Source organism: Myxocyprinus asiaticus, chromosome 28 (assembly GCF_019703515.2).
Source record: "Myxocyprinus asiaticus isolate MX2 ecotype Aquarium Trade chromosome 28, UBuf_Myxa_2, whole genome shotgun sequence".
Lineage (NCBI taxonomy): Eukaryota > Metazoa > Chordata > Actinopteri > Cypriniformes > Catostomidae > Myxocyprinus > Myxocyprinus asiaticus.
Window position 1 is genome coordinate 16,619,635 of NC_059371.1, and position 24,773 is coordinate 16,644,407.

Consider the following 24,773-nt stretch of genomic DNA (forward strand, 5'->3'; position numbering starts at 1 on the left):
TAGCAAGTACTTAGTACTATTAGCGGACCTCAGCAAAAATGGATTTGACATGACTACATTAAGAAACATTTATACTGTACAAAAAATGTCATTTCTCATGGTATTACCAGGATGCTTATTTATTTTTGTAATAAATTCAATCTTAAGGTTACATTGGTATATAAATTTTAGAGATACTAACATTTACAGGATAATGGCATAGAATATTATCAAAGATTAATCACCTAAAAACATATGCTTAAAATCAATAACAAATGAGTTGCATTACAAAATTCTGGCCCAGGATACATTCTGGCAGAGTACAGCTGTCTTGACATTTATATGCTTCTATTGAATTTTGGAAAAATAAAAATAAGGGTGTTTGTGCATAGTTGGAGGATTTCGAAAGTTGGGAGTATTTAGGCTAATGCTTTTTAAAACAGTAGCTTGGTTCTCAACCCCTTGCCCCCCATCCAAAGTAAAACAATTGGATAATAATACTCAATAATGACAATGGATTATTACTATACAACATGTAATATGACACCAATTAAACAATGGCAACAATGACAGAAACAAGAACTAGAAGGTGAACAATAACATTGAACAAGTGAAATAAGAATTTTTTTACATGTTATAAAGGAACATGTTTGAGGAGGTTTATCCAATCAATGATAGACAACGCATGTGGTGAAAGGCTCCAATGGAAAGGTTGGAGATTGTAGGCATTGTAGAAAGATGTGCATGGTCAGTCTCCTATGTTCACACCTCAGGCACAGAGTGATCCATTGATGATTTCAGCAGGCCGCTTGACATCCTGGAATACACAGGTTATGTGTTCAAAAATGTTTTTTGATCTTGATAACATTTAGAACAAAATACCTCCAAAAAATTTCAATTCTGTCATCATCTACTCACCCTCATGTTGTTCCAAACCTGTATGTACATCTTTCTTCAGTGGAACACAGGAGATCTTAGGTAGCATGACAGCCTCAGTCACCATAAGTGAATGGTGAATGATGCAGTTATTCTGACTAACATCTTTTGTGTTTTAACAGAAAAATATCATACAGGTTTGGAACAATATGAGTGTGATTAAATTATGACAGAATTTACTTTTTTGGGTGAACTATCCCTCTTAAACCATTTAGCAAAAAGCATCAGAATAAGAATCAAGCAAGTTTGAGAAATGTTTTAATCTTTAAATTTCAAATTTTCTGAGAAATTGTAAGACATTAAGAAAAAAGTTTAGAAGAAAGGTTTCATATTACATATTATATTTTTGCTTTTTTATCTTAGCTGTATGGCAAATATCAGAGTATAAAAAGAAAGCTTGATCTCACTTCTTAATGATGTGCTCATAGATGAACTTAGGCATGATGGTGATGGTCATGGCAGTGGGAGATGTGGTCAGGATGTCCTTAATCTGAGTGTCCTGTAGACCAAAAACAAACAAACATTAAATTAAAATTTAACTGCACTAATCTCAAATCTGTAAACTAATTTGATTATTTTCTGTCAGAGACCATATGCAACCTGGATTGAATACATTTTTTGAGTCTGATACTGAACTAAATACCTTTAAAATTGGTGTACATCCTGACAGCACTTAATCTCTCTTACCTTAAGTCCAATGACATTCTGGCCGTTGATCTCACAGATGTAGTGATCAGTGAGCATGCCATTACGGGCAGCAGAACCATCCTTCACTAGAGACGTAATCCGTCCAGATTTGAAGATAAAGCCCACATGGCCGGAGCTGTCCTTATGCATTGTGATTGTACGCTGGAACGGTCTAGAATGGAGAAAGATCAATTTTATATGAAACACTTTCTACATCAGATCCAGTCTGGTGGTGCAATCTTTGTTACTGTATGCAAAAAGAATTAATGTTGGTCAAACAAACTTTTTAAAAAAAAAGTAAAGAACTTCAATTCGCACAAGGAACTACTAAAGCAAATAACCACCAGGAGGCAGCAAGAAGCCGATTTGGTCATATTCATTAACAATTCCAGAATTATATTCAGCATGCTGTGTCAACACTATTCTACAGAGTAGTCACCTGTAATACCGACACAAACCGCTGCTCTACTTCAACAACCAATGCAAGAGGAGCTGAGAGTTTCATTTGAACTATATTCAAATTTACTGTTTTTATAAGTAATGTTGTATTTTCTTCAAAAACTACCTTTGTAGTTCTAGAGAGTTCAGCAGAAATATTTATACACAAATATTGAAGACCCCCCAAAAATGGACAAGTGCCATTTTTTATTCCTATGTTAACAACATTATGCCTATTAAAACAGGAATACAGGGTGAGACATAAAGAAGGGCTTTTTAGGCCCATTTTGTTAAATAGCTTGTAGCCTAAATTGAGTTGTCAACTTTTAGGAGTTCAAAAGCATATAGACAATGTCAAAGTTAACGGACTAAACTCTCATTTTGATTTCATGGGGTCTTTATACATAAATTTACATACATTTAACAGGTAGGCAGAAATGACTGACCTGTCACGGACGATGAGCTCAATGCGTTGATCACCTGCTGCCTTCAGAGCTTTGTGGGCCTTGTCCGAGTTCCAGCCGGCGCAATTCTGCCCATTGATCTGCAGAACTTGATCTCCAAAACGCAGGCCAGCCAATGCCGCAGGGGAGTTCACCTGCACCAGCTGGACAAACACTCCCTAATCAGAGAGAGGAAAGGAAATGAAAGAAGGATAATTACATCTTTTCACTGTTGCTAAATATGATGACAGATTCTTTGTGAATGAGGGTTTGCTGACTTACAAAATATTAACACAAACAACAGTGGTCACAAAAGTATTTGGACTTAATTCACATTTAAAAATGTCTGAATGTCACTGCATTAAAAACAAAATATCAACCCAAGTGGCATCTGCAAACAAATTATGCTAGAGCTTTTCTCAAATCTAACTTCACTATTCAGATTTCCTTTTAACTAGTTGTCGACCGATATGGGTTTATCAATGGCCGATGACGATACCGATATCCAGAGAGCAAGAGAGCATTCTTTTTACCAAGTTAGTCCACTCGGCGACCATCTTTTTCTATGTAAACAAGCAGCATACAAGTGCAGCTCCTATCTACTTGAATGGGGAAAGATCGAAATTTCCATAATGATTGGTCTAGATTATGATCAAAGAACATATTTCAAATCAGCAGTAAAATCTGACAAAACTGGTATCATAAACTGTGCTTCTTTACCTCAGATTAAGCAAAAAAAAAAAAAAAAAAAAGAACAATTTTCCCAGCTTGTCTAGCTAATGTGCATGCGCGTTCTCGAGTTGATTGACAGGCGATGTCTGTATCTATAAGGTGATTGGCTCTTTTACCTGAAAGGCAGGACTTCCTTTTCTACATCAATCGCCCATTCATATTAATTGAAAAATCTGCTAAATAGTCTCTGAGGATAGCCAATGGCCGATATAATTGCCAATAAACATAATTCATTTTAACAGCAGCAAATCAAATGTAAACAACATTTCTAAAGGGAAACAAACACTTATTTTATGTAATATTTACTCAAATTTGCATTAACTTTACAGGAAGAAAACATTGAAAACAGCAAGTGTTGACTATCTATTGACAAATCTATTGGTAGATTTTAGATCTGACACAAGGGAAAGTTAACACTCTTGTTAATCAGCCAAGTGAACACAGCAAATTTTGCCCATAATCGCAAAATTGCCAAATAACGGCCAATTAACTGGCCTGGCCGATATATCAGTCTATCACTCCTTTTAACCAACCCCTCAGGATCACACAGGTATCCTAGCAGAGTAACCACAGGTGTAGCACCACATTAACTTTGGACATGTTCCACTAATATTTGACAACCAGAACGTTTTATCCCGTATTTATGTTCAACCGTATGAAATGTTTTTTAATTTTTAACAACTTTGCTTCTATTGTTTTATAATTTGAAACTTAAACTTCTTTTTGTTAAATGTTGTGCTGGAAAGGTAGTGTACTTGATTATGTAACATAATTTTAAATATTCATACTTTAAAGTGTGGTTTAAAGGTGCTATAAGCGATTTTTTCATGGAAAAGTATGCAAAAAATATTCCTACTCCCTTAAAGATGTTAATGAAATAAGTGTCCTGAGATATCTCACCAGTCTCTGTGACAGCTGTAGACTTTGTAAACAGCAAACAAAAATTGCGGACACTGACGTTTTTCACCTGTCAGTCATTTTGCTCGTTCTCATAGTATTGTAGTATTTGAAGAGTATCATTGAGGCTACGATTCATAATGTTTGTCAGTTAAGAGCGCTACTGTGCCACTGTTGAATTTGACAGCCGCAGGAACAAACAATGCTGCTCTTTTGCTCGGTTTTGGTCTCAAAATTATCTTTGGAGAGCGGGTTTTGGAATGAGGGGGCGTGGCTAATTCAACGGCTCAGTCACGTGAAAGCTTCAGAACGCTAAAATCACTTACAGCACATTTTAAGTGTCCAAATTCTTTTTAGAACTCAATACTTCAATAATTCTTAAATGTTTAAATGTAAATTCCTGAGTTGAACAGCTTTACTCACATTATCGATATCTCTGAGACGGAGGCCGACCTTTCCATCCTGGTCTTTGCAGAGGATGACCTCCCGCAGACCCGGACGGATCTCTGCCCTCTTGATGCCTATGTCGGCACCAGTGACGGGCCGCACCATGCCGCCAATGCCCATTGGCACTGCCACTTGCTGTAGAGATAGAAAACCATTTTTATTCACTTTCACAGGTTGTTAGAGACACATGCTAGACACATTTAATGATGAAAACAGTTACTTCTCTAAAACAAAAACTGAGGCCCATGCAAATGGTCTAATGTTCAGTGCTATGGACAATATATGTCATGAAACTGAGAACTAAAAGATCTTTTATACATCATTTTGGGGGAGAAAAAAGATAGAGAATGTTTAGACTCTTGTTTTGAAGTATGAAGAACCATAAAACGAATAAAAACGAGTTCACCCAAAAATGAAAATTCTCTCATCATTTATTCACCCTCATGCCATCCTAGATGTGTATGACTTTCTTCTGCTGAAAACAAAGATTTTAAGATCTCAGCTCTATTGTTCCTTACAATGTCTCAGAGCTCTGCTGGTCCTCACAATACAACCACTTTGAAGCTCCAGAAAGCATATGAAGGCAGCATAAAAGTAATCCATTCAAGTGTCCATACAACTCCAGTGGTTAAATCCATATCTTCAGAAATTATATGACAAGTGTGGGTGAGAAACAGATCAATATTTAAGTCCTTTTTACTATAATCTCCACTTTCACATTATTCTACTTGTGTTTTTGCCAATTTGCAATCTTCATGCATATAGCCACCTACTGGGCAGGGAGGAGAATTTATAGTATAAAAGGACTTAAATATTGATCTGTTTCTAACACACCTATCATATCACTTCTGAAGATATGGATTTAACCACTGGAGTCGTCTGGATTACTTTTATGCTGCCTTTATGTGCTTTTTTGGAGTTTCAAAATTTTGGTACCCATTCACTTAATATCCCACGGATCATTTATTATACCATGTTGTAAATGCCTCTTTTTGGGTGGAATCAAAAACACGCTGTTTTCGTGTGTGTCTCTTTAAATGCAAATGAGCTGCTGCTCCCCGCCCCCTTTCCAGAAGAGGGCTGTGCCTTTACAGCTCGTGCTTCGGATACTACAGCAACAACAAATCAGAACCAATATGACTAACACCGTAAATACCGGAGTTCAGCCATATATGCATGAACCAGAGTAGGACACTAAGGAAGGAGAGACTCCGGCAGAAGTCACAACTGTGAGAATGATCCAGGATGTTTCTGAATGGTTAATTGATGAATTTATTTAATTGTTGTAGAGTTTTTTTTCAACCATTTTCAATGATGGATGAGCAACACAAAAATATACGGTAATGACGTTAGCTATGCGCTATAACGAGGCATGACATTTTTGGGGGGGTTGTCTTGCATCATGCTCATTGAGAAATTGTTGTACAGGTGCTCATGTGGCAACTGTGACAAGATGCCTACAGAGCCAGAGAATATATGCTGCATGGAGATAAAACAAGTATTATTTTCTTTAATTATATTTTCTGTAATCAGATTTCATTTATGACATACCATTGCCTACAATTGCCTAACACAGTTTATTATAATAAAGGTTAGAAGACGGATACAACAGCTTGAGGAGACTCCCTCATGTATGGTGGACCATCCTGGAATGGAGCCTGTTTGTTTAAATGTGTTCTCTCTACAGAATGCATTTAATATTTATAAAGCTGACTATGGTCATTGTGTTCAGCAGAAGTAAGAAAGTCAAACACATCTGGGATGGTATGAGGGTGAGTAAATGATGAAAGAATTTTCCTTTTGGGTGAACTGTCCCTTTAAGATACTTTTCCCTTTGATTTATTAATGCATCAAAAATCATGCGTCAAAGGGTTAAGATACTGACACAAAGCAGTCTACATTAACAACACTCCAACACAGGCCTTATGGTGCATGAGTCATTCCTAGGCTATGGTTCCAAGAAATATTCTGAAGTGCTTTATGGGCTATACGAAGACTCCCTGTGGCCAGTTTGAGCTTTTCACAGCAAAAAGAAAAGAAAAAGAAAGAATAAAAAAGAAAAAAAGAGCTCACAAGTGCACAGATGCTAACACACACACAAAACCGCCTCTTTTTCAAAGCTTACACAATTACTCTTGGCTGCCACTACTATAAGAGAGCAAATGTTGTATAAGGCAGCAATAACAGGGATGGAAAAAATACTGACTGTACAGCAAACAAAACAAGCAAAGAGTGCAAGCTCTGTTAGAGAAAATTTAAGACAGAAATGTCATTGTTTTCGTATGTTAATGTCTATGTATTTGTGAATGCCAATTCTCAGGAAAGTTGAAAGTTACATTTATATAGCGCTTTTCTGACACAACAGTCGAAGCGCTTTACACAGTAAACAGGGGACACTCCTCAACCACAACCAGCGTGCAGCATCCACCTGGATGATGTGACGGCAGCTATGGTGCATATAGTGTTGGTGGAGAAGAGAGAGTAGAGTGATAGCCAATTCATGGTTAGGGATTATTAGGTGGCCATGATTGAGAAGGGCCAAAGGGATGGGGGGGTGGAATTTGGCCAGGACACCGGGGTTACACTCCTACTCTTTTACAAGAAGTGCCCTGGGATTTTTAATGACCACAGAGAGTCAGGACCTCGATTTAACATCTCATCCGAAGGAGCAGGGAAGAGAAAAACAACTAGACAGACAAACATGTATGTTCAGTTAGAATTATTAGTTCACAAGTGTACTTGTGGTATGTTTAATCCACAGAAAAACACACTTACATTATCAGTCACTGGGACCAGTGCAACATTTCTCTGAACTTCATCACTGTTCAGGGCAAGGCCCATGTAATCGCCCAGCTCCTCAAGATTTGGATAAAGACCTGAGGAGAGGGAGAAGGAGAGAGACCATTTAATGTTTTATTTCAGTTTCTGACTTATAAAAAAAAAAAAAATAAATAAATAAAAAAAAAAACAAAAAAAAAAAAAACGCAAAAGCAAAAGGAACATACACCGATCAGCCACAACATTAAAACCTCCTGCCTAATATTGTGTAGGTCCCCCTCATGCCGCCAAAACTGCACTAACCCGCATCTCAGAATAACATTCTGAGATGCTATTCTTCTCACCACAATTGTACAGAGTGGTTATCTCAGTTTGAACCAATCTGGCCATTCTCTGTTGACCTCTCTCATTAACAAGGCGTTTCCATTCACAGAACTGCCACTCACTGGATGTTTTTTATTTTTGGCACCATTCGGAGTAAATGTTGGAGACTGTTGTGTGAGAAAATCCCAGGAGATCAGCAGTTACAGAAATACTCAAACCAGCCCATCTGGCACCAACAAACATCCATGCGATTATCTAGTCAGCCAATCGTGTGGCAGCAGTGTAGTGCATAAAATCATGCAGATACGGGTCAGGAGCTTCAGTTAATGTTCACAGCAACCATCAGAATTTGGAGCGTGGCATGATTATTGGTGCCAGTTGGGCTGGTTTGAGTTTTTCTGTAACTGCTGATCTCCTGGGTTTTTCACACACAACAGTCTCTAGAGTTTATTCCAAATGGAGCCAAAAACAAAAAACATCCAGTGAGTGGCAGTTCTGTGGACAGAAATGCCTTGTTGTTGAGAGAGGTCAACAGAGAATGGGCAGACTGGTTCGAACTGACAAAGTCTACGGTAACTAAGATAATCGCTCTGTACAATTGTGGTGAGAAGAATCTAATCTCAGAATGCTATTCTGAGATGCGGGTTGGCTCTGTTTTGGCGACACGAGGGGGACCTACACGATTAGGCAGCTGGTTTTAATGTTGTGGCTGATCGGTGTAGGTAGTCATGATTAACCATCAACTCAAAGTTATTATTTTGAAATTATTCTGCTTTATTATTTTGATTTATGACAGCATCAAGAATTAAATTAAAACTAAAAAAGCAGAACATATTATTAAAAAAAAAAAAAAAAAAAAAAAACAGAACTGGGAAGAACAGGGTTTGCAAGTGTTCTGTCGACACTCAGCTGTCATACAGTCACTGGTTTCAGATTCCGGCCATGAATGTTTCCATCGAGTAATTATTTCCTGGTTGAGTCATGGCTACAATGTTTGCCTGTCTCTTCCTCCTGACTTCTCCAGCACTCAAATAGGAAAATGTCTGCCAGTGAAACATGTTCCTACACAAACACAGGCTGGACGGCTACACTGGACCTGATGGTAGTGCGAAAACCCCACTTCATAAACACACATAGAAATACAATGGGGTTCAAAAGTATGAGTCCACATTGAAAATAGGGTATTCGAAATGTGATTTAAATTCAAATAAAGTTTTAATATTTTTAAATGTACAACATGTTAAGACAAAGTGAATAAGAAATATTTAACATTTTGCACTATTTCTAGGTCACTAATCAAATAAGCGAATGTTTGACATTGACCATGTTAACATTTTTGAACAAAAAGGTCAGAGATGCTCTTTGAAACATTTTCAAATCATGCTGGGATAACATGGATCATTATGGTTCCAACAACTTGGAGTCCATGCCAGCTTAAGTTCATGCTGTCATTAAAGTATATAATTTGTAATGAGAAAATATTTACAGAAGAAAAATGCAATATTTACACAAGTGGGCTTCTGAATTCCATTGTACATGTATCTGTCTAAAAATCAGAGTGCCTAAATTAGTGTGTATGGGGCAACTTCATTTTTAACAGCCTTTATGTAAACAGGGCTAGGCTCATTTGTATTCTGAGTGCATAGGAAGGCAGTGTTACTCTGGGAACTAAGGGTGAGGACTGACTAATATATTGCACATCAAATATGATATTATACATCATAAATATATGATTATATTTTAGAAAAAATATGTATCCAATGATCTTGTAATGCTACCAGCATGTAGTGTTACAGTCATTGTGTTATGAATTATAAAGTGTTTTTTATGGGTGTAAATGTTTATGGTAGAATGAGTTGATTCTGAGTAGGGCTGTCGATTTAACATGTTAATTTACTGTTATTAATTATATGAAAAATAAAGCGTTAAAACAAATAATGCAATCATGCCTCCTGACCCGTTGGTAAATTCTATAATAAAAGTAAGTATTTTCCTACAATCGGAGCAATTAAAGCTTGAAGTACATGTAATTTTGTGTTTTTACAAGCTGCGTCAGCACGCCTCAACAAACCTCACAGGCAGCGCAGCCACAGAATGAGGGCAAGTCAAACAGACTGCATTCCTGACAGCTGGACAAAGCACAACAGAATGCAGGGATCGAATCGTCCGATTGGGTTATTTGATCTAACTGCGATGCGCTTGAAATTCCAATCACACTTTACTCACTTTAATTTAACGATAGTTTAAGGGCAAAATGTTTTCGGTCATTGTGAGTTTGTACCTGCAGTGTTATTAATGGCAGGCAGTGACACACAAGGAGGTGCCCGCTTACTATATTTCTAAGATGAGATGATAGAATGAAGAAATGTATTTTCAAATACACACTGAATCTCAAAGGTCTTTCTTCATACAAAATAAGGGCTCATAGATTTAATCAGAGAGCCTTAAATAATGTGTGAATGTAAAAAAATAAGGACAGAAATATTTTTTTATTGCATATAATAATATCACAATATAACATAATAATACAATATATGATCATTTAAATATATTATAATATAATAAAAAAATAATTGAAAATATAATTAAGACAAGTTTGTTCAGTTTAGCAAGCAGACTTTCCCCCATTCATCCATTATGCAGGTCTTCAGTTGGCAATTGTACAGGACATTCATTGCTATATTGTGCGCTTTAGCGTCAGGTCCAAAAGCCAGTGTCTGTCATGGTATGGTCACTTGCACATCTGTGAGGGCACCATTCATTCAGAAAGATATGTAGAAATTTTGGAGCAATATATGCTGCCATCCAGTTGCAGTCTTATCCCGGGACGTCCCAGCATTTTCCAGCAGGACAATGCCAAACCACATACTGCCCAGATAACAAGTGCATGGCTGTGTAAGCAGAGAGTGCGGGTGCTAGATTGGCCTGCCTGCAGTCCTGATCTGTCTCCAATTGAGAATGTGTGCCACATTATGAAGCGCACATTACAGCAACAAAGGTCTCGTACAATTGTGCAGCGGAAGACCTGCAGAATGGATGAATGGGGGGAAATTCTGCTTGCTAAACTGAACAAACTTGTGTCTTCAGCGCCTAAACGCTTAAGTGCAATTAGAAGAAACTGTTATGTTGCACAGTGGTAAACACTCGACTGTCCCAACTTTTTTGGAGTTTGCTACAATCATGTGATTTGAAATGAAAATGTTAAAAAAAAACATTTAAATTCACAAGGTAAAACATCAAATTATGTGTTGTTGTAGTGCTTAAAATTTAGCACAAGATGAATAGAATCTACAAATAACTCCTTTTTGTTTTTATCAGCATTTTCCAAACAGTCCCAACTTTTTCAGAATTGGGGTTGTAATATAATAGCTATTCAGGTTGGCCGAGTTCCAAAAACAACAGTGTCAATGTAAAATGGACAAAGACAAAAGCTGACCAAAAATAAAGATGCATTTTTAAGTATCAGGGAATATTTTAATATTTAAAATAATATTTTTCCCAGTCAAAAGTTTTTTAAGCCTATAAAGAAATTAAATCCCTATTTTATATGTTTCTGGGTTAAATATGAATAAATGACTTCTTAAGGTGTAAGAAGCACACATACACCTTAAGAATTTGTTTTAAAATTAATCAAATGTGGAAGTTCTATAACAATTATAATCGTGAAAGTCCTAACACACACAATTAATCATCATAATCGCAACTATTGGTTTGACAATTAATCACCAGCCAAATTTCATAATCGTGACAGCTCTACTGCCAATTAAAAATAGCGCATTCGGAGCGTAAGATCGGGTCCTGTAAGAGCAGGACCGATTGCTGAATAGAGAACAAAAAAACAATTACAAAATGGATTGCTGTTGACTGTGGGCTTATGTTCAATGATATGGGAATTAAATATATATATATATATATATATATATATATATATATATATATATATATATATATATATATATAAAATGACTGCTTAAGACACTTTTTGTATTGTTTTCCATCTGAATATGCTATCTGATTTATATATATTATTGAATTAATACTGAATTAATATACAGATTGAATTATCTTTATTTGGGGGCCTCTCTCAAATATTGATATATGCGATTAATTTGATTAATTAATTGGCATGTCGTGTAATTAAACAGATAAAAGTAAACAGACATTTATGAAGTGTTTTGGTGGTTGTAGTGCATTTTGAAAGAGTGATTACCAGCTGTGTGAGGCTGCATGTTGCAAAAGACAATTGTGTGAAGAGTTTGGAAAATGTGTTCTCCATATGGAGACTCTTGAAAATGATTGTAAAAAAAAAAAACAAACAAAAAAAAAAAAAACAGCCCAATTGGGCTGAACACCAAAGCTGCTCCACTAGACTGGTTGACTTTGAATGAAACCGCACATTATGCAATAACACCCACCTAGCCTGCACTTTAAAGAGGAACTTACTAAGAGGCCCATTTAAGTGCTTTTACATTAATATTTACTAGCCATTCTCATTCAATAGCATGGACTAAATTCTCACATTATTCTTTGAAGATGTTTAAAGAGCACCTATTATGGTTTTTAAATGTGCCTAACTTTGTTTTAAAGGTCTCATACAATAGATTTACAAGCATCCAAGGTCAAAAAACACTTTAATTTGCTCATAATTTAAATTGCAGCATTACCTTTTTTTCCCCAGTGTCAAAAATGACTCGTTCAATGATCCATTCTAAAGGATTCATTTTAAACTCCTCATGTTAAAGAACATGTTGTCATATGAACGACCAGTAAGTAACTCGTGTCTCATAAGCCTAAAGTACACACAACACAGTAGCAGTTCTTGGTTTACTTGGAGTGAGTCAACTAATTCAGTCAGCTCCAACGGATTCATGTCTTTTTGAATCACTAAAAAGAGCCGGCTCATAGAGTTGTGCGTTTGGAAATCAGACAACAGATTTTTTTTTTTTGGGGGGGGGGGGTATTTTTCCCCTTTTTCTCTCAATTTGGAATGCCCAATTCCCAATGCACTCTAAGTCCTCGTGGTCGCATAGTGATTCGCCTCAGTCCGGGTGGCGGAGGACGAATCCCAGTTGCCTCCGCATCTGAGACAGTCAACCCGCGCATCTTATCACGTGGCTTGTTGAGCGCGTTGCCACGGAGACATAGCGCGTGTGGAGGCTTCACGCCATCCACCGCGGCAACCACGCTCAATTCACCATGCGCCCCACCGAGAACAAACCACATTATAGCGACCACGAGGAGGTTACCCCATGTGACTCTACCCTCCCTAGCAACCGGGACAATTTGATTGCTTAGGAGACCTGGCTGGAGTCACTCAGCACGCCCTGGGATTCGAACTAGCGAACTCCAGGGGTGGTAGCCAGCGTATTTTACCACTGAGCTACCCAGGCCCCGGACAACAGTTCTTGATTCACTAAAAAGAACCAAGTCAAAAGAGTCGCGCTGTAGATTCAGCAGTGTTGCTGTGGCGCTTAATACTAATACAGGAAACACTATCCGAGTATTTTAGTCCAGTTTTCTGTCCGCATCACCGGAACAATGCATGTTCCGTAAATGAAGTACTGTAAATGAAACTGAACGTCATGAAAATCATTCGTTTTTTATTATACTGCAATCATTACCAGAGAATTTGTATGTGTGGTTGTGGGTAATTAAAACTTACTCGCACATCCACTGGAAATCCAAGAGTGGTCTTCCCTTCATCCCGATGGCATGAACGCTCCTGTACATTACTTTCATCTTGCATCGAGATGTACGGTACGTACCCACAGGCGAGCAAGAAATCCACTCACCACGCCAGAGAACTGCAGCTTCAGGGTGAGTTTGTAATATACAAAGCCAGTGTGTATTTTCTACTATTAGCTTTCAGTACACGAGCAATGACGTCAACTTATATATGCACGATTACAGTTGGAAAAATGCCAACTTCATTTTCAAATGCCCAAAGTATACAAACAGTGTTGATTTATTAAACATTTGCTTACTCAGCTACAGAACTGCCACAATGAATACATGCAATCATCATTTGAAGTCTGGTTTAAAAGCACTGAATCCACCTTCGCTCACCACGCACCAGTGGACACACAGCGTTTGAGACTATTGACGAGAAGCGGGACTACGAGCTAATAAAAGCCATTCTATGTAAACACCTGTGTTAATGACTGTACTGTAGGCCTACAGAGCTCCCTTGAGGACAAAACTAGAATGCGTTTAAATTTATTTTACAAGCTGACAGAAACTGATAGAAAGCAAAAACCACCCACCAGAGTGGCCTGTGACACTGCGAAATTCACCGGCCAAACAGAAAATGTACCCGCATTTGGCGCTTGCCGGGTGTTAATTTCGGACCCTGTTCTGAATCAACCTAATCAATAAGAATCAATTGGATGTACTATCCCTAATAGATAGATGAAGATGAACAGGAAGGGAAGAAAGTAAAAGGACTGTACAGGAGTAAAGGATAAATGTAAAGGATTGGGAGAAAGAAAGAGCTTGTTGATGGTAGATTTAAAAAAATCATCACATCGAGTGTTTAGAGTAGGTCAAACTAAGCCTGGGACTCACTTGAGCTTGGCATCCCCAGTGTAGCAGGCTGTGGCTGGTAGACCCCCTGAGTGATGGCTGGGGTACTAGAGGTGGCATTAGCAAACTGGGATTGTGCCTAGAGGAGGAGACAAGATGTGAACTTCCACTATACACCAGTAAACAGAGACTGGCTTGGAAAGTCTTTCCAAAATGTCCTATAACATCTGATTGATCACGAGGTCAGCTACTTACCTTAATGACCTTGTCCACTTTAAGGTCCTCTAGGGATGGGTACAATGACATCCTGGAAAGAACACAATTGACACAACATGAAAATGGGTCAAATGTGGCAGCATGCAGCTACTGTATTGATATACAACTGAATTGAGCAAGAACTATGGAAATCCAATTTTTGGTGAGCTCAGACATTGCCACATTGCCTTTGTTTGTTTTTCAGCTGACTAGCAACCACATGACTCCATCAGGAATCGAAACCTAGGTTAAGTAAACGAGACAGATGATGGACTTTATTAAAGGGATAGGCCAAAATTAATGTGGTCCAAACCCATGTGACTTACTTTTTGGAAAACAAAAAGAGATGTCAGAATGAATGCTAACCTAAATGGCCATTGACTTTCATTTTATGGTAAAAAGATGCAATGAAAGTGAATAGTTACTGAGGCCAACATCCTGCCTAACATCTCCTTTTGTGTCCTGCTGAAGGAATAAAGTCTTTCAGGTTTGGAACAACATGAAGATGAATCAATGACAGAATTTTCATTTTTTTAGTGATCTACCCCTTTAAGAGTATACAGGGCAAGACTTTTACTTTGATTAGAAGTTTCATAAACTGAAACAAAACCATAGTGAATTAATTAAGCTGCTCCACTATCAACAACACCTCAATGTGTTCTTTTGAGTGATTCTCAGGAAATCAAAGATGGATGTGTCACAGTCCTCTGATTTCTCTCTGTTCTTGTGATTTTTTCACGTTATAAAACGATCCGCCTGCGAGTCCATCTGCGTCGCACGATCATCAACACTGCACAGTCATTCACGCTGACGTACCACAAAACACATTCTGATAAACCACCACAAATTATAATATCTCTCTTCAAGGAATAATCCAGATTCAGTACAAGTTTAGCTCAATCGACAACATTTGTGACGTATTATTTATTACCACAAAAATTTATTTTGATTTGCTCCTTTTCTTTAAAAAAGCAAAAATCTGTGTTACAGTGAGGAACTTGCAATGGAAGTGAATGGGGACAATCTGTAAACTTTAAAAGTTCATTGTTTCAAAGATGCAATCAATATGTGTGTTAACATGATTTTGGTGAGATATTTTAATTTACTAACCTTTTCTGTGTAAAGTTATATACAATTTTACAACTTCGCTGCCATTACGATGTCAACATACCCTAAAACAACTCTAAAATTTTCTATTTAAACAACTTTACAGCTCAAATAATACATGAGTTTTAACAGAAGAATTGTTGTAAGGGCTTTTATAAAATTATAAGCTTCACATTTCTGCCTTTAAACCATCCAAAAATTGGCCCCATTCACTTTCATTGTATGTCCCTCACTATAACCTCGATTTTTGCTTTTTAAGAAAAGGAGGGACGAGTCTAAATACATTTTTGTGTTAATCAACCTTATGCCAGAAATGCTGTTGATTGAGCTTAAAGGTTCACTCAGTAATTTTTTCCCCCATTTAAAAAGTTTTACTCCTAAAGAAATGAATTGTAATTCTTTAAACATATATATAAAATCATGACCACTCACATGAGATGAGGACTCTAGTCATATCAGTGACCTTATAAAAGCTGTTTTATTCTACATGGGGCAGGGGCACCCTCATAGGGGCTGCCATTTTAGCTTCACATGACCAGCTGAATACTACTCACTTAATCTCAGTAACTGCCCTGTTATTGAACACTTTCACTCTTGGATTAAATGAATCATGGCTGATTGTGAAGTGAAAACTATCGATTTTGAATGATGCTGCATCCACACCACTGTGTGTCACTGTAAGTCCAAGATGACACAAACAAAAAGTTACTGAGTGCACCTTTAACTTGTAGGCCACGTCCACACTACCGCTAAATTCAGTTGTCAGTTCACTTTTTAATGCTTAATCCTGTTCTGTACACACACAGTTCGATAAAATTCGGGAGTGACAACTGCATTCTACAACAGAATTTAAAAAAAATTCAGGTAGTGGCAAACACATTTTCATAAATTTCACGCAGTGTGTATAGAACCGAACTGAACATCTAGTTGTTAATGACGTGATCAGTAGCGTTTGTACAATGTGTCCGACTTCTCCTGGCGTAAATCACACAAACAGAAGTATGTGTCTTCTAATTATTAGACACAGCATCTAAAAAACTGCATTCCTGCGTGAGACACTGAATAAAGATAAACAAAGAAAAACAAAGACATTTGTCTAGCGTGCGTTTACATAGAAAAACAAATGGATGGTTGCAAAAGCATTTGGTGTGAACAGCCCCTTGCAGTTGGTGGAGGTACTTGGCCATTGAGTCTTGCTCTCTTATAAGTGTTTCTCAGATTAAGCAATTCATTTTTTAAACGATTTGTCATGAAAGGAGTTCAACTTGGAAATGTGTTTCTTGAGATCCTCGCATTCAGTTCCATTCTTTTGTGTTCCATCGGTTTGAACAACCCCTGGCCTGGGCTCATAGTCTGAGCCGCTTCACCACCAAGTTCAGCCGAATACCACTGCTATATGGGAATACTGCTGTCCTACATACAACTGTAATGAATAAAACACAATGTGGTACTTTGCTGTTATTATGAAGCTTGAGTCTGGGGTAGTACACTGTGGCATCAGTGCAAGTGTAACACCATGTGAATTTACCCCCCCTCATTTTACTTACATTTACATTTATGCATTTGGCAGACCCTTTTATCCAAAGTGACTTACAGTGCCCTTATTACAGGGACAATCCCCCTGGAGCAACCTGGAATTAAGTGCCTTGCTCAAGGACACAGTGGTGGTGGCTGTGGGGATCGAACCAACAACTTTCTGCTTACTAGTTTAGTGCTTTAGTCCACTACACCACCACCACTACTTTTGACTTAACATTTGAAAATATGGACCAGCTAAAACTTAATTTATTTATTTTATGTACATTAGTTGAAAATTGAATGCCAGGAATGTTCTTTGCAATAATATAAGATGGTGATGTATGGTTTATGTATTCAATGCGCCCTCTTGTGGACTAAGGAAACAAATGTCAATTTAAAAATCAGTTGAATTTAAAATTCGAATTTAATTTGAATTTTGAAAATATTTACGGTAAAAATTCACATTTAGTTTCTCTGCCCAGTTGACAGCCCTAGTAATCCATACATTACAGTCCAGAGAGAAATTGCAGTTTAACAACAGCCACTTAGATTCGCATAAACAAAACACGGCAATTCTGTCGACAGCAGCTAAAGAAATGTTGTCAGATGATAATACATCTTTGCTCAAAAACAGAAAACAAAAAATAGATTAAGCTGGTGGCATTAATGTTTCACAGACGCGAGATGCTGCAGTGTTGCTATGGTGATAACTTGTCAATAATCACAATTGTGGGAGTCAGTCCTGTATTCCATACACACATGGAACGATAATTTAGTGGATTCACTCCAGCATTTAAATGCGGTTGTCACTCCGGAAACTTTGCAGTGTGTATGTGACCGTATTGAACCCGGAATATTTCTTTAAGGCAGTGCTCCAGACTGTGACTAAATGGACACATTTTGCGACCATTTGTCCTAACAGTGCGATTCAACTTTGCAAGAGGTCGCACTGGTGTGACTACAAAGTTGGTAGACTCTCTGATTGTGCGCTATTTGTTTTTTGTTGTGCATGAGTAATGTCAAACGTTCCAAAAGCGAAAGGAAACAGCTCTACCTGGATCAGTCAGTGCGGCTCAATGTACTGATCATTGCAGAGACGTGCATTTACACGTGGACCGGTCTTGAGTGCTCAGCCGCGCAGATCATAATAAACAGCACTGCGAGAAGCGTGGGCTGGGTCGTGTATTCGGCATTGATTATTTTTTTAAAACCTCTATGAAAACCCATGTGTCGATGATTAAACCAGTTTAAAATCATATTAAATCACACCTACATTCTAAACAGCACTGAAAAGGAATAAAGGAGAAATATGTACCATGAACAGACAGACACTGTACGGCTTTCAATCCATACATCAAAGAGATAAAAAAACATATTTACCATGAACTTATATCAATATATCAGGGTAGTGAGGGAATACAATTTAATTGTTTAATTTAATGAAAGATGGCATGTAATCATGGTTTTACCTTTGGTCACTTGTAGGAGTTGTGAGGCACGGTGCGAAAGTACGAGTGCGAGGCGATCGTCTGTGCTCTGCAATTGCTAACAAGTCCTTGAATAACGTATAACATGCGAGTAAGGGCAGTCAGTAGAGTTTCTGGTGCCCCCCTAGGGAGTAGGTGCCTTACACAGACTGTGTAATATACATATAGGGAGTGGCGGTACTGGTTGTAACATCTGCTCTTATTGTCATTTAAAATCATTTTAGTGTATGAATATCGCGGTATCGCGTCTGGTTAGGAACCCTTCATCCTTTGCGACCAACCATCTGTAGAACTTGGTGGTACCAGTACTACCGCTCTCAAATGTTAGTCTGGAGCCCTGCTTTAAGGCAAAGCAGTAACTATAACCTAGCAACAGAAGGGGCTCTTACAAAACCGCTATGAAAAGCAATCAGTAAGGCCAAAAATCAACACACAAACCCATCAGAGTATGTTAGGGTGCAAAACAATAGCAACATCAAATGTACACTGCATAAAGAGACAATTACACTTAAGCATGGTCCGGTTTCTAAATTTCCTACATTTCTCATCTGAACTGTGTATTCAACTACAAACATCCAGTAAGACAAATATATTTCAGAGAGATGTATCACACTTTGGATATTTGTGTGATCTTATGTCCAGTGTTTGCTCTATCAACTCATTTGTAATAACACAATAAAAAGCAGGCCATCAGGAATAGAGTTAATAATTAACAGAGAGCACAGGGGCAGGTTCTGACTGCAACCACATTAAACTAATAATGTCCCACAGGAAATCATCACTATAGATGCAAATACCAAAAGCACCAACCATTTAAAAGTCAAACAAAATATTAAATAAGTCTCATGACTGTGCTCTTTTTCTTATAGGGGAAGAGAAATGAGATGTTAAGTGCTTTACTGGGAAAACATCCATTCCTGGAAGCAGAGAATGAGACAGAGAAAAGTTACTAAAATAAAAGACAAAGGAGGAGAATGAATGGAAAATGAGGGGATAAGACTTGGGTTATAAAGGTACTAGAGGAAAGGCCAACAAGAGCAATAATACAGGCATATGAGTGATGATTAGTCACAATCACATGACAGTGATAACATGACGTACTGCATGTTTCAGCCAACAATACCACTGCCTGTAGAGCCAGCTGCGGTAGAGTTAGAAAACATCATCAGGTTACTGTAAACATCACAACACTAGAAACCAACATCAGATTCAGTAAATGACAGACACCCTGCTCAACAGGACAAGCATTGAGCATATTGTGACACCTCAAATGTCAATGTATAGAGTCACGCATGCAGTCATTAAGAATACAAAAGAAAGGCTACACTACAGCATAGACTGACCTACAGGGTAATCGACCAATACAACAGTTTGCTTCTTGCTTTTAGGAACTATCAGTTATTGGCAAAACTGAACGATGATGTTTTTTTTTTTAATTATTACTATTAATATTATTCCTTTGTTTCCAGCGCTGGAGGGTTCTACAGTTAGGACTCGTTGGTTCTACCATTTAACAGCATTCTCTAGAGGTGAACAGCAGTTCACTTGTTGGCCATGATTCATTTAATCCATGAGTGAAAGTGTCCAATAACAGGGTGGATACTGAGATTAAGGGTGTGTTCACGCTTGGCAGGTTTGGTTAGATTAAAACGAACTCTGGTGCAATTGCTCTGTTAGTGTGGTTCATTTGAACAAGTGTGAATGCACTTTGGTGCGCACCAAACAAACGGACCGAGACCCCCTGAATAGTGGGTCTCGTTCCACTTCCAAACAAAACTCTGGTGCGGTTCAACTGATATATGAACGCAGCATGGACCAAAGATGTCTAAATGGACAAATAACAGGATGTGATGTCACAAGATGCGACCCTAAAAATCACGTGATTTGATAACTTGCAGCATATCTTCGTTTGTGTGTGCAATGGAGGAATTCCCGACGCTGTTTTGACTCCTTTACACATTTTATTAGCTCTTCGTTTGTTCTCCGCTGGTAAAAATACCACCATATATACATAAATCCAACGAGCACATTTCGCCCAGCAGCTAGCATTGTTTTGGATGTTCGGCAAGTTCCATCACAAAATATACGTCATAAAAGCTGTCCAATCAGGTTGTGACCTTATCCTTATGCCTTTTGTTTTGTATCTTTAGGTTCGGTGTTAAAAATGCCAGTGTGAATGCTAAGCGAACTAGGACTAAATGTATAATTTTCTTTTTTGGTCGGGACCAAGAGAACCGAACTACAAGTGTGAACACACCCTAAGAGAGTAATATTCGGTAGTCATGTGATCCTAACATGGCAGCCCCCATGAGGGGACCCTCTCCGTAAAATAAAACAGCTTTTATAAGGTAACTGAAATGACTAGAGTCCTCATCTTATGTGAGTGATCATGATTTTAAACATACATTTCAAAATTACTATTCATTTCTTTAAAGCTTTTTAAATGAGGAAAAAAATACTGAGTGCACCTTTAAGTAGATACGCAGTATTTTAATCATAAAGTTCATGTTAATGGTCATGTTAGTTTTGACTACTGGTGTCGCTAGAGAAAATTAAAAAAAAAAGTAGTTTTTAATAATACCGAATTATCTGACATTTAAACCAAGCGATCACTGATGGTTTACTATTGATTATTGATAATCTACTGTTGATGATTACTGCTCATACAGTATCTATTATAACAATGTTTTGTTTATTGTGTTTATATTTGTAATACATTGTAGGTGATTATAAGAGCACATATTTTGTTTCACTTATCTGTCTGTGTGAGCTAGGAGCACAGACATTGCAAAATAAATAGTCCCCATTGTATTGCAGGCTTTCTTCATAGTTAAAAGTCCCGTGTTATGCAGCAATATTTTTTTCCTGTTATTATTGGGATTTTGGTTGTACAAACTGCATCTGGAATTTTATTCATTTTGAACTTCTGTTGCCTCTATGTCTGCGCCCGTCACAGTAAATTCAATAAATAGATTAGCTATAAAATCCGGTTATAGGTCTTTTCCACAACCTTAGTTATCGTATCAGCAAAATCCACTATCGGTCAACCTTTACTACAGGGGACCATATCATCAGCTCTTAAAAGCTGAAGTATTAATGTTTCTAACAAGAAATGGAAGTGTAAATGTTGGCTACAGTAAAAATTTTGGAATATATACTTAGGCCTAATTGTTGGGAAATACTGGGTCATCACAGTCAGGACTGTGGCAGACTGTTTCACTTCCCTGAAGAGACCTTCTATATACTAATCAGATCTAACAAATACAAAGAGTAAACAGGAAGTGAAGAATTTAGTCAAGATCAGCTAGTGACTAAAACAAACAGCCTTGGTAGTTCAAGTCTTTATAATACACAACATACGTGAATGTACAGGTTTACAACCAGATTAAAGAGTGGCATGAGCTATCTGATATGATAACAGGGCAGAGAGAAAACGGATGGAAACTGGAGCTAGTTTTTTCATAAAGTCAGATGAGAGGAAAAACAAAACAGATTTACGTCGATTTAAAGCATTCATGCTCCCACACGTCACATATCGTACAATTATGCGAAACACTCACAGACAGACATGAGCACAAAATCGTATTAATCCTTATTAATAAACTCTTACACTGGTGCACACAGAACAGCTCATGCAAACCAACACATATATTTGCATCATACGTAGGCCCTAGAGAGAGCAAACACATGCACTGAAATATGTCATTCTCGGAGTATTCAACCACAAGCAACATGATGTCAGAAAGAGGCACCAAAAATACTATTTGACAGGCTCCTTCAGACAAACACTGTTTTACATCTCATAAAAATGTCTGTATCATACTGAAGGCCCATTATGTCCTGTCAAGAGCACTCCAATAAAGTAGAGATGTATCCAAATGTCGTAGACAGACAGTAAGCAATCTTCTCACACACGTGTGCCTCCATTGTTTTTTAGTTCAGCTCTATATGGAACTTGTAAGAAATCCATTATCAACTCAACTGAAACAGAACAAAGTGTGTCCATACATCAAACCAGGAAACAGGACAACTGGGTATCTCATTATTGAAGCTCTATGTCATCTGAGGTGAATAAATTTCAAAAGTGTCACATGAAATATGATAATGCAACAGAATGATTTTACATTGTTTTAAATCTGGTTCAGACAACAACTTTAAAATTGATTCTTTAAAAGTGGATTCTTATCAAACAGAAACTTTAGAACATTTCCAGAGCAAACTGAAGGTAGGGACAGAGACAGTGGATAACTGTCTGGTTAAATGGGTGAGGGGACTTTGGTATTGGGGAGAAATGGGCAAAGCTAATTTTCAGGCAGGCTGAATGAGCGCTGAGCATAATAAACGACTCTCCCATGGCAACAGTCTGTAACTATAGACTGAGTCCAGCAAGAATCCAGCAAAGGATCCATGTGGCAATATCCACTCTGCAGATTTTGAGAAAATTCAAAGGCATAGAAAGTGATAATCTAAATACATTGAAGTCATTTTCTCCTTGTGACATAAATGATAGTATTGTAAAGATATCAATAACCCCCCCGAACAAAAAAAATAGGCTATAGGATCTTAAATGCTCCGATATGTTGCATTCATTAATTTTTTTTTTTTTCAGTTGATGTCTGTTTTTCTGTTATCAATAATTCAGTCATGCAATATATTATGTATTTGTTGTTAGAACAGCCCATGGCATAGATATATAGCCTAGGAAAACAAAACATCTGTTTGATTTTTTTTTTATAAAACTTCTAGTGGTTACTGATGTTATCATGCCATATGAGAAAAAAAAAAAACATTTATATATTTTGTCTGATATATATATATATATATATATATACACACACATATATATATATATATATATATATATATATATATATATATATACACACACAAATATATATATATATATATATATATATATATATATATATATATATATATATATATACACACATACACACACACACACAGAGAGTACTGTGCAAAAGTTTTAGGCACTTGTGAAAAACTTTCAAAGTGAGGATTTCTTAAAAAAAATAATGACAAATAGTTTTCATTTATCAATTAAAATCATACAAAGTCCAGTAAACATAAAAAAGCTAAATCAATATTCGGTGTGACCACCTTTGCCTTCAAAACAGCACCAATTCTCCTAGGTACACCTGGACACAGTTTTTCTTGGTTGTTGGCAGATAGGATGTTCCAAGCTTCTTGGAGAATTCGCCGCAGTTCTTCTATATATTTAGTCTCAATTGCTTCTGTCTCTTCATGTAATCCCAGACTGACACAATGTTCAGTGGGGGTCTCTGTGGGGGCCATGACATCTGTTGCAGGGCTCCCTGTTCTTCTATTCTAATCTTTTCTATTTACAAAAATAATGTTTTGGAGTCAAACATTTATATTTCCTATTGACACACTAAAGTTGAAGATATAAATAACCATTTTAAGATAAATGCTTTTGTGAAACATCTTAAGTGCCTAAAACTTTTGCACAGTACTGTAACTGTAAATGTATCTAAATTAATGCGCTATAAAAGCAGATTGACTGAAACAGACTGTATTTGTTTTGTTTAGCTCTCGAGCTACTGAAGTTAACTCCGTTAGCAACCGCACAATCGTGCTAATTAATACGAATCAAGTTATACTCCTGTCTCTTTTACATACTAACCAAGTGATACAGCTCAAAGTATGCCAGAAACATAAATATTCATCAGATATAACTAAAACACAAGCTCAGAGAAGTAAACGCTATCAGGTCTTTGTTCTTCGTGCGTGTTAGCAACAGCCTGGTTAAGTTTAGCTTCGGTTAGCGAGTCTCATCAGGTCTTATTCACCTGACTGACTAAATAAAAAAATCACCCAGACGATACTCAAGACAACAATACTCCGCTTTGAGGGTGTCACTTCTTACCTTTCAGCTTTCAAAGGTGCTACTTCTGAAGATATGGGCTAAATGTAATGAGAAGGAAAGTAAACAAGCCACGCGAAATGTACGGGACCCTTTTCCTTTTTGGCTGGAACTGAAGTGAGCGCAAGAGGAGGGGTGATGTGTGTGTGTGCGCAACTACATTCACTTCCTGCTCATAACTTCAACTTGTTTCTTATCGCTAGTCACCACCTCTCAATGATGTAGGAGGCTGGGCTGAAACTATACACTCATATTCTATATATACACTCTCATTACTCATTAACTTTACTTCTACATTAAACATAAAAAAAAAAATAA

The 24,773-nt window shown here is 37.4% G+C and overlaps 1 protein-coding gene across 1 annotated transcript; it reads right to left on the bottom strand.

The window, feature by feature from the left end:
* Positions 1–88: 88 nt before the first annotated feature.
* Positions 89–24,621, bottom strand: LOC127419407 (syntenin-1-like). Its single transcript, XM_051660762.1, has 9 exons — positions 24,459–24,621; positions 14,439–14,490; positions 14,226–14,322; positions 7,335–7,435; positions 4,536–4,694; positions 2,487–2,662; positions 1,603–1,774; positions 1,323–1,414; positions 89–796 (listed from the first exon to the last, which is right to left on the bottom strand). The coding sequence occupies exons 2-9, from the start codon at positions 14,487–14,489 to the stop codon at positions 742–744; spliced, it is 903 nt and encodes a 300-aa protein (XP_051516722.1). The 5' UTR covers position 14,490; positions 24,459–24,621; the 3' UTR covers positions 89–741.
* Positions 24,622–24,773: the final 152 nt, after the last annotated feature.

Coding starts and splice junctions, on each gene's coding strand:
- LOC127419407 (XM_051660762.1), bottom strand. CDS start 14,489: ATGTCATTGTACCCATCCCTAGAGGACCTTAAAGTGGACAAGGTCATT. Junction 14,323..14,438: donor AAGTGGACAAGGTCATTAAG/GTAAGTAGCTGA, acceptor CTCCTCCTCTAG/GCACAATCCCAGTTTGCTAA. Junction 1,775..2,486: donor GAGCTCATCGTCCGTGACAG/GTCAGTCATTTC, acceptor TCTCCATTCTAG/ACCGTTCCAGCGTACAATCA.